Here is a 15,774-nt window from a genome sequence, read left to right on the forward strand (position 1 = left end):
CATTTGTTCGTGTCATGCCTCCTCGTAATTTAGAGCTCGCTGACAACTCGGCCGAGCTAAATTCTTGATTTGTAAAGGGGGCTTTATACCGACACCTCAAAAAACGTTGTTATAGAGGCCTTCTCAAGATTGCCATTAACACCTAAATATCTGAATTGTATTACATTTAGGATATTTAACATTCAGTGTTCAAGACAATCCTGGGAAGCCCTTTATACCAACGTTTTTTGAGGTGGCGGTATTATGGCACCTGGTGGATTTATGATAGTCGTTGTTATTATCAGACCACAGTGAGCTTTACAATGTAGTACTAGTAGTTTTTTTTTTTTTTTGGAAATGATAACATGAGCATAGCAAGGAAGCGAAGGTACCAAGTGTGTGTGGAGGGGGATAGTGTGAAATGGAAAGTTCACCCCTTTATTACTGCTGTAGAATTTGAGAGAATTTTAAGTTAAGATGGGGCATTTTAAGGTACCATGAGCGGTAAAATCACTGTCAGAAAAGTCATAGTTGAAGACTGTTGTGATGTAGTGGCATCCCCAGTCAAGCAGAATTCTAGGATCTGCTCCCCAGGGTAGAAGGCGGCATAGTCATTGTTCCCTCTCCACAAGAAGCCCTGGACTACTTATACTATTGGAATACTGTATCATCTGCCGAAAAGTTTCATGGCTTGGCAGTGAGTAAATCTAAACACCACCAGAACCGAAGATAAGTAGTTTGTTGGAGCAGTGCAGCATGAATTAACTTGTTCTATAAGAGCTTTGAAAGATGCTATGATAGATCCAGACTTCTGTCAACAGCAGGACCATTAGCAATGAAAAAACAATACATTTTTGTGTTGTAATAACCTCTTTTTATCCTGAATATGAGTTTCACTCTTGACTTCACGACATACAATCTCACGAATGTGCACAATTACGGCTGCATGGCAGTACTGTACTGTGAGAATTGATTCGGTACAGGTCTGATATACCAGATCATAAAATACCGGTACTGTAGTGACAAAAATTCATACATAGTATATGCTGACTTTGTGACTGAAGATGTGTAAATCTTACCACAAAGATGAAAATTTAGCACTGGAAAAGACATAACTGCAGTGCTGAAACTTTGAATGAGAGCTGTCTTTAAAATTGAAATGTTTTTATCATTAGCTTTCATCTCCTACCCCCATGGCTTCATGCTAAACGAAACCAAAGTGACACCCAGGGACAGCGAATCTAATTCGCAACTGCTCTTTCATGCAGGAAGTTTTTTCATGTACTGAGGGACAGGGATGGACAGGTACCTAAACCTCTGTACTGGTACCTGTATCTGATGTTACATGTACATGTAGGTATGCAGCCATAAACTTATGTATACAGTAGAGCCATTATAGTTTTTCACAGGCAATGATGTACTTACTGGTATCTCTTCTACCTCTATCAAATATAAAACAAATTACCTTGGATTTATGTGAGCCCTTTATTTGACTTAGCATAGGATCATAATAATCATCATGTAAATCATCATAATAACCATGATCATGATCATGCTCTATTGCATGTTTGTAATGTTATTGTCATAATATTATTTTAACATCTTCAACCTAACAACCTCAATATGACAGCAACTAATTCAACATAGCAATGATTATATCATGATACATGTGCTATCAGTCGTTGGACCTTTGTGGGTATTTCTAGTGTTAGGAAGACAAAGATAAATAAATAAAAGAGAATGCTGGAATGATTCCAATTAAAGTGTATTAAAACAAAATTCTAAATTCACTACCATTAGTAAAATGCGATGAAAACAGCTGAAATACGAAATCAAGACCAAGCACCTGACATGTGATGATACTAGCTGAAGAGAAGTTCAAAGTGGATTACAATAGCCAATGTTATTTTTTGTTCCCTTTTTGTAAAAAAAAAATATAATGCATTTTCCACTTCTTGAATTTCTGCTTGTAATGTTTAACATTTGCGTACTCTCATATTTCTCAAAAATGCTTTGGATACTCATCAAAACTCTTTGAAATACACAAGAACTGAAACCAAAAGATTGACTGTGCATGGCTTATTTATATTGATGCACCATAAGAAGTTACTGTATGTTTGTACAATGTCATGTACATGGATTTTTAAGAACTCAAAGTGATTTCAGTTAAACATTTTCCTCAGAAACACTGCAAAACTTTAATCTGAAACATCACTTTTTATCAAGCCAGCTTACATTGCTGCCCACTGTGCTTCTCCATTGTTTGTCTCCATCGGCCTCCCCCAGCTTTGTATAACAGAGAAGGAAAGGTTCTTAGTGGCCGCAAGCTTCTTTATGTCCTCCAGGTCTGACTTCTTCAGTTTGTCACACGTGTCCACGATCACCTCACAGAAGTAATCTGCTGTGTCCATCAAAGCCTCGATGGTTTTCCGTGAAACACCATGACACTCGATCAGACGCAAGCTACGGAGAGACTCAAACTTGTTGTACTTCATTATGTTGGTCATGAAGTCATCCGTGAAGCAGTCCACACCCCACAGGTGGAGCAATGTCAACTTGGGCGAATTTTTCAGCACTCGCTCCAGCTGGTATTTGACGGGCTCTTGTGGCACTTCATCGTTAATCATGATGATGAGTGAGTCAAGATCTTCGAACGCAGAGTCCTTTAACTGCTGGGCCGGCTGTTCGGCAAAACCTTGCACATTCTCTAGTGTTATGTCTATCACATTAGGACAGTGGACTGAGACAGCAAGCAAGTCCACATCTGAGAAGCCCGTGAATGTGAGCGTTTGCAATTTCGCACCCACCTTGCTCAGGAAGGGAACAACCTCCGTCTGAAACGTGAGCTGTCTGTACTCTTCCTCCTCAACCTCCAAGTGACCCAGCAGGGAAAGACTCTGCACAATCTCTTCGTCTACATTTTCCAGCATAGCTGAGCGTAGTGTGAGTATGGTCAGGTTGGGGCACAGCTTCAGTGCCTGGATGTATGAAGCAGGCACCGGCAAGGAGTCCAGCAATTGAGAAGAAAAGCTGACGTTGTCGAGCTTGAGAGGGCTCAAGGGAAGGTCATACAGAAGATAGTCGTGATAAATGCCGTACAGCACTAGACCAGTGTTCAGGTCGGTGCCAAGCTGTACCAGCTGTTTTAAAGCCTTTATCACATAGGACAGTCCAAACAGTGTGACTTGAATGTTGTGTATCATGAGACGGTTGATTTTCTTGCACCCCTTCCCTGATTCCCTCAGACCGCATAACTCAAACAAGCCGATGTCTGTCACGTTGGTCGATGACATGTCTAGCTTTTGGAGCTCTGGGCATTCATTTGCCATCATGGCCATGGCCTGGTCGTCTGCCTTGGTACTGGTGATGTCAAGAATCCTCAACTGGGGGAAACTACACGTCAAAAAGCTAACAGCCAAGAGTGGCATCTGTGTGCATGAGTTGAGGAAGACATCTTGCAAGTTCTGCAAGGAGGAAAAAGAGAAAATCAGTCTATCATCAAGAATTTGAAAGAATCACTCAAAGACTTAACATTTGCACTTGAACTTGCAGAGCTAGAAAGGAATTGTGAACTGTGACCTGACCATGCGTTCGACCAAGAAGGCGTTCCATGAAGAAGTTGCCCGCCATGGAACGAACGAGATCGCACACTTCATACAAAGACATTGTGTTCAGAAGATTAGACATTTGGAACTTGGAATAAACAGACCTGTATAATATATCTAAAATAAAGTATGCTCTACAGTTCTATACCTGTTAAAACAAGTAGGATATGTCTGTGTTGGTATCAGCATAGTGTTTAGTGCATCGTCATCCCAAACCATTTTAGCACCGGAGTCTGCGGAGAGATTTCTTTTTTCAATTGTTTTTTTTTTCCTTTTTAAACATCCATCTAATGTCTTGCGACCAAAACCATCAAAACACACCTTTGGGACTTTCTGTTCTGCATTTGAGTGCATGTTTTGGTAAAGAAACAGACCTTGATTTTGAACGTACAATGTGAACGGCAAGAGGGAGGGAGGAGGTGGATTTGCGTGATCAAAAAGTTGCTACGATAAAAATTCAGCGGTCGATTAGTGACCGTTAAAACCGCTGGGAAACATTCTGCATTTTCCCGAAAATGTTACCTCTCTAGTGTTTACCTCCCTCTTCACAATAATGCTACAATGTGCCTTAAAACACAGAATTATTGTGCTAATAAAAACGAAAGAAACTTACAGGGCATCTCATAGAGATGAGCAGGGCAGTGTCGTTGTCAAGGATGTTCTTACAATTCTCAAAGCGCAGATTCTTCAGACTCTCATGTGCCACATACTCCAGGTGCCAGGGCTGCAGCCGCTCCGACTGGACCAGATGATCAAACAAAGCCTGGTACAAGTTTGCACCTGAAATACATTTTGATATTTCATACAAATTTCATAACCAATGCATCTACTACCCTAACTTTTGCACAGCCTCATTACTTTTTGGTGACTATTCAAAGGTGAATATAACACTGGAAATTCTTATTAATTGCTACATTTCAAGCTAAGAGTAAGAAATTTTACGAGGGAACATTTTCACGAGCAGGCTTTTAGCTAGGAGTTTATCATAGGGGGGCAAATTTTTCTTGCTGAACAGCCATGGCCAGCGCTATAGGAACGATTGCTGAAGGAGGCTTGGGGCCTCCTTCCTCAGAAATTTTGAAATTCACTAATCTCTGGATAGTCTGTGTAACGCAAACTCTGCTGTCCAGGGCTGTAGCTGCCCCCCCCCCCCAACATAAGGCTATTCTTCATCAAGCTTCTAGGGGGGGCGGTGGATGTTTGGCGGGCTGATATAAGCAAGATTTAATCAGGCTAATCTTTGGATACCCAAATTTGTTGAATACAGCAAGTTACTGTCAGACAGGCCACATGTGACCCAGTATCATCCCTTTGTCCTTCGGCACCTTGCCTCATTTTTAGAACAGTGCATCCAAGGGACACATGGACCCATGCCTGGCTAAAAGCCTGTTTACGAGAGACCTTGGGAGTGCGAACACCTTTTTGATGCCTTAAGGGCAGTGGGTCATTACCTACTGTGTCTACGGCACAGTGAGGAAAGCAGAGCCCATCCCTCCCCTTTCGCTGCCTTTTGTCTCCCAACCAAATTCAGGTACACAGTTTTATACCTGGGTGGGATGAGGAAGTCATGTAAGGTGCCCAAAGGCATTATATTGGTGGCATGTCTACCTGGACTATATATACCCTAACAATTACACCAAAACAATGATTGGGACAATACCCAAACTATACCCGAAATTGCACTTTACTTCTTTTGCAAACCCACATAACTGTTTGGTCTAATTTTTGGCTGTCCCAGCTGACTGACTTACTGATGTTGTATGGCTGGCCTGTGTTGCTGGTGATCTTAGGAAGCCATGTGGTGATGTGTGGTCTGACTTACTGATGTTGTATGGCTGGTCTGTGTTGCTGGTGATCTTAGGTAGCCATGTGGAGATGTGTGGTCTGACTTACTGATGTTGTATGGCTGGTCTGTGTTGCTGGTGATCTTAGGAAGCCATGTGGTGATGTGTGGTCTGACTTACTGATGTTGTATGGCTGGCCTGTGTTGCTGGTGATCTTAGGTACTAGTAGCCATGTGGCGATGTGTGGTCTGACTTACTGATGTTGTATGGCTGCCCTGTGTTGCTGGTGATCTTAGGTACTAGTAGCCATGTGGTGATGTGTGGTCTGACTTACTGATGTTGTATGGCTGCCCTGTAATGCTGGTGATCTTAGGAAGCCATGTGGCGATGTGTGGTCTGACTTACTGATGTTGTATGGCTGCCCTGTGTTGCTGGTGATCTTAGGAAGCCATGTGGAGATGTGTGGACTGACTTACTGATGTTGTATGGCTGGCCTGTGTTGCTGGTGATCTTAGGAAGCCATGTGGTGATGTGTGGTCTGACTTACTGATGTTGTATGGCTGCCCTGTGTTACTGGTGATCTTAGGAAGCCATGTGGAGATGTGTGGACTGACTTACTGATGTTGTATGGCTGCCCTGTGTTACTGGTGATCTTAGGAAGCCATGTGGCGATGTGTGGTCTGACTTACTGATGTTGTATGGCTGGCCTGTGTTACTGGTGATCTTAGGTAGCCATGTGGTGATGTGTGGTCTGACTTACTGATATTGTATGGCTGCCCTGTAATGCTGGTGATCTTAGGTAGCCATGTGGAGATGTGTGGTCTGACTTACTGATGTTGTATGGCTGGCCTGTGTTGCTGGTGATCTTAGGAAGCCATGTGGTGATGTGTGGTCTGTTCCACTCCTCCTGGGGCTGCCTACACACCACCTCCAGGCACGATGTTTGAAGGGTCGGTGGCGACTTCAATAAAGGCATCCTCTGGAAAGAAAACCTTAGGATGAATGTCTATATAAAACTTAATTCAAGAAAACTCTGGGCTATGTGAAGCTACAACATAGAGGAAGAAGAAGAACTTTATTGCATGACACCTGTACAGGATACAGGCTCGTTCTCATTTTAATGTCGAAATGCTGTCGCCTGACTTTACGACTTGATATTGAGCAAATTATAGACAGCACAACTGGTCCCTTTGATTTTCCACAATCCCTGTAATGTTTTACAAAAGATGCACCACAACATTCATATTAGTTAATGGCTTTGAAGGTTATTATAGCTTCGGGTGGGATTTCACCCCCTAAAAAATGGCTGTCGCCTGAGAAAATACGAAGAATTCAAATAGTAGCCAAAACTGTAACAATTTGGTTCATAAAATGATTGTTCGGCAGATGAAACTAGCTACCCAGGCCCTCTGTCCGATCACGTCAGATCGCAAATATCACTGATCTTGGAGGCTGTGTGAGGAGGTTTATGCCTGTCGCCAGATTCTGTAACAAACGTTACCACCATGAGTACGGTGGTTGCCACGGTTATATCATCCACGTATAAGACTAGAAATGGCCGTTTTTGTGCCGCTTTATAGTTTTTCTGTTTTTTTAAAGAAACAAAAAAGGGTCATTGACTGCCATTTGCACCCCACCTTGCTTACAAAATGTTGTACAGAAATGTCTGTAACAAACGTTACCATTGTTTGAAGCTTTCTAAGCATTCTGTCTGACCCGGTGCAAAAATGCTGCCCACGTTTTAAATGTCCATAGTGACGTCAGCTTATGCCTAAATGATGTAGCCAATAATGTTAATCCTTTTGAAGATAAAGGGTTAAGTTTACTGTTGTAACAAACGTTACCGGTAACGTTTGTTACCTGCCCTGTAATGCATTACCAATGGGACCGAAAATAATAAGTTGTCATTTTTTGGCTAATGTTAAAAGAGGAATTTTCCTAAACAACCAGGTAGTTTTCACTGAAAATAAAGCTGATTTATTTTTCGATCAAAAAAACGCCATTTTCGACATTTTAATGAGAACGAGTGTACAGTGTATGGCAACTTGTACATACAATATATACATACAGAACAGTTTAACTACATAAGTTACTAGTATCTACAAATCTAGGAAACTAATCTATTTTACACATGGTATAAATTAAAGTTATGACAATCACATGAATCAGGCTAGCATTATGTGCTGGTTCAGGACAGTATAATATTGTTTCGTTTTTTAAATGAGTTATATATAAACAAGGAGCTTTTATCTATAAATTGACCGACATAGGCAGATATATCAGCAGGACATGATAAGTAGCATATTAAACATTTCTGTCTTAGTAGGTGGTAACATTGAATCAGATTTGTATTTAATAGACTGTAACCAGTGCTGAATGACCTTTGACCTGACCCGGCCCCGATATCCCCGGATTTCAGCACTGGTAACCGAGTGCTGGCGGCAGTTCAGCACTGGAAAACGTCAGTGCTGACAGAAGTTCAGCACTGGAAAACGAGTGCTGAAAGAAATTCAGCACTGGAAAACGAGTGCTGAGGGAGTTTCAGCACTCGAACAAGGCCGATCAGCACTGGAAAACGAGTGCTGAAAGAATTTCAGCACTGGAAAACCAGTGCTGAGGCCGTTCAGACAATTGATTCAGCACTCGAACACCAGTACGGAAGGCGAGGTTTTCGTAGACTTGCATACACATTGCATGTTGTAGCGCAGCTAGCCATGGCCGACTCCTGGATGGCTTCTTTTACTCGTAGCTTTCTGAAAAGCTCGTGCTACAACCAAAAGATTAGCCCCCAACAGTTGCCACGGCTCTAGTAATTAGCGCAGCCGCCCCCCTCCCCACTCAAATCGGACAGCACACAACTGTTGGTTTAGCCGTATTTACCCACTTTAGCGTTCCAGCTTTCACGTATATCAGTAACAGAACATTTGAGACATAAATATACTGTACCAGAAGGACACAAAACATACCGAATGCCTCTCGATATCAACGTTGATTGCAGAAACTTCGCGTGGTGTTGCAAAATCTTAAGTTTGACCCCAATCGTGGGTCACTGACACGTCATGACCCCAAAGACCCCCGATTACTCGGATATTGTCAAAATTTTCCGATTGTAGTATTACGCACATCTTCGGCGATCTATCTCACGGATTCATTTGCCATGTTTATTGATTCACAGAGCTGAAGACATTTTAATCATTTCAATTATCAAATAAGCCGGGCCCATAATGATATCAAGACATTAATCGATTAACCTTTAAACAAAGAGGTTCACCTTGTAATGTTAACGTGTTGCTTAGAAAAAATCCTGACATTTTTGTGTCTTTTCATTTTTAAAGAAGATACATATCACCTGCTGTGTTTTCAAAGATGGGAAGACCCCAAAATGAAATAATGCAAAAAAAAAAATCCATACCAAAATAACGTTAGGTCGGCTGAAGTAAACAAAATTTGTATTACAAAATAGTGATATAACTAACGTTAGGATAAAAACAACATCGTTTGCCAGCAATATATATTCGTCCGGGACTCAAATACAAGTATTTGAAGTCAAAAATTGTATCAACTTGAACCATTCCCACACAGAGACGGAGGGTGCCATAGATTTTCTGCAACTTATGATCCACTGTTCACGGGTCACGTGTTCTATCTGCATGACGTGACGTTACGGGTGCAGTGGATTGATGAGAGTTGGTCTGTACCATTTTGGTATCATCAACTCTCAAAATTCTACTGGAAGCCATGATACCACCGCATAAAGAAATAGTGGCCTTCTCAAGATTGTCTTGAACACCTAATTTTATATAACACCTTAAGTGTATTTTCCTCAGGATTAATAATGCTGCATTGGTGCATCTCTTTAAATCACTTAAAATATGTATTTCTTCTCATGTGGCGTTATAAAGGCATCTATGTGTTATGGTACAGACGGGAGTACATCGACAATAATTGGATGTTCAAGTTGAATTCATTGACGCCGCTATAGGGGTCATGGTGTGTCAATGACCTGAATGATCGCCGGATGGCTAGCAGACCACGTGGTTTTCCACACTACGGTTAAATGACAGCGAGTTTCTGGATCCAGTTCGGTATGTTTTTGCTTTCTTTCAGTTCCTGTAACAGTACTGATACATGATATTGCTTGTTCACTGTTCGATGTCTATGTGAAGCTGGTAACGTTACATGATGAAATCGGAATTTAGTCAAAGCACGGAGGTTACAAAATTATATAGAAAAGGAACAGTCAAGTTACAGCCTTCTATGTTTGGCGGGGAGGGGTTGACTGAACAAGGTTTGCATTTTTGCATTGAACATTGTCATTTAAAAGTAAGTTCATGTTTAATTTTGTATTTCCAACATCTTATAAGATGTTATAACCCAATGATTACGTTACCATTCCCCATCTTTACGATTTGATTAAATAGTGTTTTAATAAGTAGAAAAAATAGTAGAAGTACATCTAAGGCACACATACTTATATGTAACGTATTGATGCTTTGGTATCTACGAGGGTCTGCATGGGGGGATCCTGGCCATACTTAACGGTAAAAAAATAAGCCTGCGTCTGATTATCTCACAGAGATCAGAACGCACTTACGGCGACAGGAATTCTATGTTACTTTTTGTTAGTTAACTAAAAACGTCTAGACATTGCTATGCAAATCGAAACAATTCTTGCAGATGCAGTCCCAAACGTAAAGTATTTGCATGCAAATTATTGCGGTGTTAACAAGCTCTTTCACAGAGTGCATGTCACGCCATCTGTTGCCTGTGGCGACAGGAATTCTAGGTGATACGATCTAATATGTCAACGGGCAAGGCCCCGAAATTGAAAACAAAACTCCTTTGGACATTGTTATGCAAATCGAAACAGTGGTCGAGACTAGGACTGTTTTTGGGGGGCGACTGTACCTTTAACATATTTTAGAATTCCTGTCGCGGTACATGCGTCCTGATTTCTGTGAAAGGGCTTATAACATTGAATAGAATCCGGAGTGTTTAGGAGAGATCTTTAGGAGCATGATGTCCGAGGGCTATCTGACGTTTGTTGCCGCGGGTCATCTCGTCACGAAGAATTTCCCAATAACTATATATGATTAACGATGAATTCAGGACAACAAATAACGTTTAACGTAATATCAAAGCGCCCAATCCTGATAACGTTTAAAGTTGAATAAAGGCTTATCACGTCATAATACCCCCCCCCCCCCTATGTCAAAGTTTAAGGTCCCAGAACATAAACATTCCACCATTTTCCAGGCGCCATAACGTTCCGGACATAGTGACACAAAATCAAAACAACGGTAGAGACGAGACTGTTTACGTCTGAGGGTCTTCAATTTTGACATATTACCCAGAGTTCCTCTCACCAGCGCGTGCGTGGTAACCTCTGTGAAAGGGCGTGCTATGATTGACATGAACTGAAATAGCTCGTATGGATTAACGGAAAAGAGCGTGCAGATCTTCATCTATCCTGATATTATCTGTCTTTCTAGACGATGCCTTTACTGAAGTCGCCGCCGACCCTCCAAACATCGTGCCTGGACGTGGTGTGTAGACTGCCCCAGGAGGAGTGGGACAGACCACACATCGCCACATGGCTTCCTAAGATCACCAGCGAGAAGCAGCCACATGCACAACCTCTGTAAGGCCTGTTTCTTCTACTGCCAAAATTTCATTCTTCAAAGAAAAAAACACACTGGGTGTAATTCTCTAAGCTGTAGATTTAGGCTTGGGTCACATTTCCAAACCTGGGCCCGGTAGGGCAGATTTCTGGAGCAAAAAGAATGATATGAAAGACATCAAAATACACAAAATGTCAAAATAAGATTCATGGGCGTGATTTGTGTATATTTCTAGGCATACCTTTCAAATTTTCGTTTCTTGACACAACCCCGGTTTTGAAATGTGACCTAAGCCTTAGGGGTTTTCCAGTTTCTCAGAAAAGTGCATTACAGACCAAACTCCATGCACACCTTTAATACAAGGCTGCAGGCTACCCAACCCTAGCCTGGTTGGGTAGCCTGCCCAGCTGCAGGGCCCAGCCTTTTCCGTAAACCCTTAGATTTAGCGAGCGACAAAGATGTCTTGTGATGTTGTCAAGGTTTCCCTGATTCCATAGATTTAGCAAGTTATAAAGATGACATCTGGTGCGTTGTCGAGTTTATAATTTATGTTGCAGGTGCAAATTTGTATCAGGATTTGCTTGATCACCTGGTTGAGACGAAGCAGCTGCAAGCCTGGCACCTGGAGCATGTGGCACACGAGAGTCTGAAGACTCTGCGGCTGAAATCTTGTTCCAAAGTCCTTGATGTTGACTCTGTGAAACTCATCTCGATGAGATGTCCTGTAAGTTTTGTTTATATACATAAAGACACACACACACACACACGCATTTGTTTGTTTGTTGTTTTGGCATCCGTCTGTCTCGGAAGACAATGGTAGGCAGACAGGGTGGGTTTAAGGCGACCCGTCTGCCTGGCCTGCACTTTTTAAGGTGAAGGAGGGGTGTGCACTTCCTTCTCCACCACCCCCTCGTCCACTGGCGCACTAAGTCCTACAGGGGCAATTGTTTGCAACGTGTAAGACGGCCCCAGCAGATGCAGGTTTGTTATTTGGAGTTTCCGTCTCCTAGGAGGACTTCCGACCAAGGATGTAAGGGGTTCCTCCTACCCCTGACGACACACACGCATATATATATACTAAAAATGTAGTATATAAAAGCGTATGCACCGGGTTTGAATGTAAGTTCATCAGTGACGGTACTCAACAGTATGTTACAATTCTAAGACTTTATATCCGTGCACGAAATAAAGCGCTTACCAACAAGCTTTCGATCAGTCCTCTGATCCTTCTCAAGTTTAAATGACCCAACACCTAAGTCACACATAAGGAACGGAAGTGTGACGACAGCAAGGGTCAAAGGTGCTTGGCAGTCGGTTTCGGCCCCCGTCTTGGTAATTCTGTTCGGAATCAACTATCCTTTATATCCATGCATTTTTTTTGCACGGATATGAAGTCTTAAAATTGTAACATGATATACCAGCATTCTTAAGAAACAGATGATAATTGTTGCACTGTTTTTATTGGTAATATATATACATGATATATGTATATGATACATTCTTTTCTTCTACCTTTGGGGCTGTATAAGCCCTTTCACAGAGGTCAGAACGCATGTGTAACGACATGAATTCTAGGTAATATGTCAAAGGGTAAGGTGCCAAAATTGTAAACAGTCCTTGTCTCGACCATTGTTTCGAAGTGCATAGCAATGTCCAGACGGGTTTTGTTTTCAATTTCGGGGCCTTGCCCTTTGACATATTACCCAGAATTCCTGTCGCCGCACATGCGTTCTAACCTTTGTGAAATAGTTTATTGTAAACACTGCATTACCTTGCATGCAACTATTTTTTGTTTGGGACTGCATATGTAAGCAGCGACACCTACATTTGCATAGCTGCAGTGCAGTGTGAACAAGTCAGTATTGCCCTGAGGAAGGTGACAGACGATCACCAAAATGTTGGTTGAATAAAACAAAGAATCTTGATAAAACTATTCTCAGAAGTTTTATATGTGTTCTGATTTTTTTTTTCATTTGCAGAACTTGGAAGAAGTTTCATTGTTCAAGTGCAAAAAACTACCAGTTCAGAGTATTCAGCTGATGGTTGGCAATCTTGCACATCTGAGGGTGCTGAACATTAATTGTACCACTGCCGACGACACCACCATGAAGACTCTGGCCCGTGGATGTCCCGAACTCGAAGAACTGGGAATAATGAATACCAATGTCACAGACGTTGGCTTGTTTGAGCTGTGTGGTTTGGGGGAATCTGGGGAGGGGTGTAAGAAGCTTGCTGTACTGCAGATGTATGATTTAGCCAAAGTCACCCTCTTTGGTGTGTCCTATGTGATCAGAGCCTTGAAAGAGCTGAGAAAAGTGACTACTGAGCACAACATAGGGCTTGCCGTGTACGGCATTTATCAGGAATGCCTTCTACACAATCTTCCATTGCTCCCTCTCAAACTAGACTTAGTCAGCTTCTCATCATCGACTGCCGAACAATCATCGGGGGTGAAAACATTCACGCCCGCACCTGCCTCGTACATCAAGGGTCTGATATTATGTCCCAATCTGAAAGTTCTTGTGCTTAATGCAGAGATGTTGGCAGACATGGATGAAGAGATTCTGCTTGGTCTTTCCAAACTGACTCGTTTGGCAGTTGCAGACTCCTACCCGGAGCTTGACGACGGCACATTCCATCGAGACGTCCTCCCTTTCTTGAGTAAAGTTGGCGCTAAGTTAACGTTGGATTGGGCAACGCTTGTTGGTTTCTCGGATCTTGACATGCTCGCTGTCTCAGCCCACTGCCCTAAGGTGCAGAACTTAGTCTTTCAGAGTGTGCAGGGCATTGCTCGAATGCCAGACTGGCAGGTAGAGGACTCTGCTTTCCAAAACATTAACAGCTTTTACCTCGACATCCTTGTCGACGACGTGCCACAGGAATCCCTTCGGTACCAGCTGGAGAGAGTGTTGAAAAACGCGCCCAAGTTGAAACACCTGCACCTGGAGTATGTGCACTGCTTCACGGATGACTTCATGTCCGACGTGATGAAGTGTAACAAGCTTGAGTTTCTCGAGAATTTGGAGCTGATCGAGTGTCATGGCGTCACACGGAAAACCATCGAGGCCTTGCTGAGCACAGCACACAACCTCGGCGTAGTGGCTGTGCACAATTGTGACCAACTGAAGCAGGCAGACCTAGACTACCTGACTGAGCTGGCAGCTATGCAAAATATCGACTTGTGTGTGGTAGACAAATTTGATAAAGAGTATGAAGCAAATAATAATAATAGAGAAGAACAGTTAGAAGAAGAACTGGAAGTATCAGTAGATTAGGATCAGAAATTTTTTTTTGAAATTATTTGGAGATCAATGTGCCTCATTTGTGGAATCAGTTTTGAATATCATTAGATGTAAGATTCAAAGATGTAGAGCAAATATTTGGGCTTCTAAGAGAAAAAAAAGACTTTTCCATTGTCAGGCAAAATACAAAGTATGTGTCCAAGAGCTAGGATTAGATGTCCCAAGAGGATTTCTGACTGAGAGGGGTCCATACAGGTAATTCAGGGGAAATTATCACAGATTGTATATTCCTATACAATGGACCAAGGATATATTTTTCTGTATTTTTTTTTTCAAATGAAACAAACTGAATTTCTTACCTCTATTCCCAGCTGTGTTAATGTCAGCTGAATGCACCACATTTAATAGCAGAATATTATAAGAGATATGAAAAATATACTTATAATGGATTTACTCAAAATCAGGCAATAGAATGAGAAGGTACTGCAGATATTTGAATTGTGCTTGTAACTAGTCTTACACAATACTTCTAGAAATATGCTGCTGTGAATGCTATGTTTATTTCTGTATTGTTTACTAATTATATATTCCTAAAATTTTCATAAGCATAGTGATGACTAGTACATGAGGTATGATATGATTATGGTAAAAAACTGTCACGAAGAATGTAATTAATGATTATCATATTAGATACAGAAAAATAAATTACCACAGTCAATGAACCCATATTTTATTGATATCATTCTACGCGTCAAGTCTATTTGATCTCGTAGGCAAAGCTCAGTGTTCAACGAAATATTTCCGCTAGGTGGCGTTTTTAACAACTGAATGCATTACTGAAGAAGCAACCGCACCAATCAGAATAACTTAACAAGCGTTCATGTCCTTGTGTAGTTTTATTTCATTCAATTTTAAGCAAAAATATACATGTGTCCCGGCCCTTAGATATCAAAACAGACTTCTTCCCATTGCAATCGGCTTGAAATTTGATATTGTCTCATACCATTCGTGATTGACTTTATTTCAAGATTGTATTTATGTAAACATAAACTTTTCTGTCATAACATTGAACATTTAGCGTATTCAAAACATGAAGCCTAGCAATAATTAGCTCTTGTCAGTTCACTGTTATTACAGGGTCGCGATAGCCTGTATTGGCTTTGCTGGCATCCATGAGCTCCGCCATGTTGAATTTTGACGTCATCAGTGACTAATGGCCTGTCTTGCTTTCAGTGATTCGAATTTTGAAACAGCGGACATATGATTGTAGTGATGTTAGTCTGTTTGAGACCAAAGGACCTGTTGGTAACTGTAGATCCCGGAAGCAAGTATCTGTATCTGATTCGACTGCAGAAGGGGGTGATATTTTCCAATAGATAATGTATCAATGGATCAGTCGACCTTTTATGGAACTCCACTTGTGGCGAATCATACCACGTGTGTTTGTAAAACAATATGACACTCACTAAACCCATGCAGACCCTACCCATGTATTCCCTATACGCATCTATTAGACACTTCTTTTATCGTAACTATTTTCGGC

At 41.6% G+C, this 15,774-nt stretch overlaps 2 protein-coding genes across 3 annotated transcripts; one reads left to right on the forward strand and one right to left on the reverse strand.

Annotated features, from left to right (window-relative positions):
* Positions 1-316: 316 nt before the first annotated feature.
* On the reverse strand, positions 317-8,472 carry LOC118426083. 2 transcript variants are annotated; one of them, XM_035835343.1, is made up of 4 exons: positions 8,335-8,472; positions 6,200-6,347; positions 4,198-4,364; positions 317-3,443 (listed from the first exon to the last, which is right to left on the reverse strand). In XM_035835343.1, exons 2-4 carry the CDS (start codon positions 6,342-6,344, stop codon positions 2,211-2,213), a joined length of 1,545 nt encoding a protein of 514 aa, XP_035691236.1. In that variant the 5' UTR covers positions 6,345-6,347; positions 8,335-8,472; the 3' UTR covers positions 317-2,210. The 2 variants fall into 2 exon arrangements, with proteins under 2 accessions (XP_035691236.1, XP_035691235.1); XM_035835342.1 differs by lacking the exon at positions 8,335-8,472 and adding an exon at positions 8,056-8,164.
* Positions 8,473-9,341: 869 nt separating this feature from the next.
* On the forward strand, positions 9,342-14,973 carry LOC118426661. Its single transcript, XM_035836180.1, has 4 exons — positions 9,342-9,453; positions 10,861-11,009; positions 11,547-11,713; positions 12,969-14,973. Exons 2-4 carry the CDS (start codon positions 10,997-10,999, stop codon positions 14,262-14,264), a joined length of 1,476 nt encoding a protein of 491 aa, XP_035692073.1. The 5' UTR covers positions 9,342-9,453; positions 10,861-10,996; the 3' UTR covers positions 14,265-14,973.
* Positions 14,974-15,774: the final 801 nt, after the last annotated feature.

Source organism: Branchiostoma floridae, chromosome 11, assembly GCF_000003815.2.
Source record: "Branchiostoma floridae strain S238N-H82 chromosome 11, Bfl_VNyyK, whole genome shotgun sequence".
Taxonomy (NCBI): domain Eukaryota; kingdom Metazoa; phylum Chordata; class Leptocardii; order Amphioxiformes; family Branchiostomatidae; genus Branchiostoma; species Branchiostoma floridae.

Excerpts from the sequence above, each read along its gene's own strand:
- LOC118426661 (XM_035836180.1), top strand. Across the intron at positions 11,714-12,968 it reads TCATCTCGATGAGATGTCCT|AACTTGGAAGAAGTTTCATT; the intron begins GTAAGTTTTGTT and ends TTTCATTTGCAG.
- LOC118426083 (XM_035835342.1), bottom strand. Across the intron at positions 4,365-6,199 it reads AGGCCAGCCATACAACATCA|GTGCAAACTTGTACCAGGCT; the intron begins GTAAGTCAGACC and ends AATGTATTTCAG. Across the intron at positions 3,444-4,197 it reads TCATCTCTATGAGATGCCCT|AACTTGCAAGATGTCTTCCT; the intron begins GTAAGTTTCTTT and ends TCCTCCTTGCAG.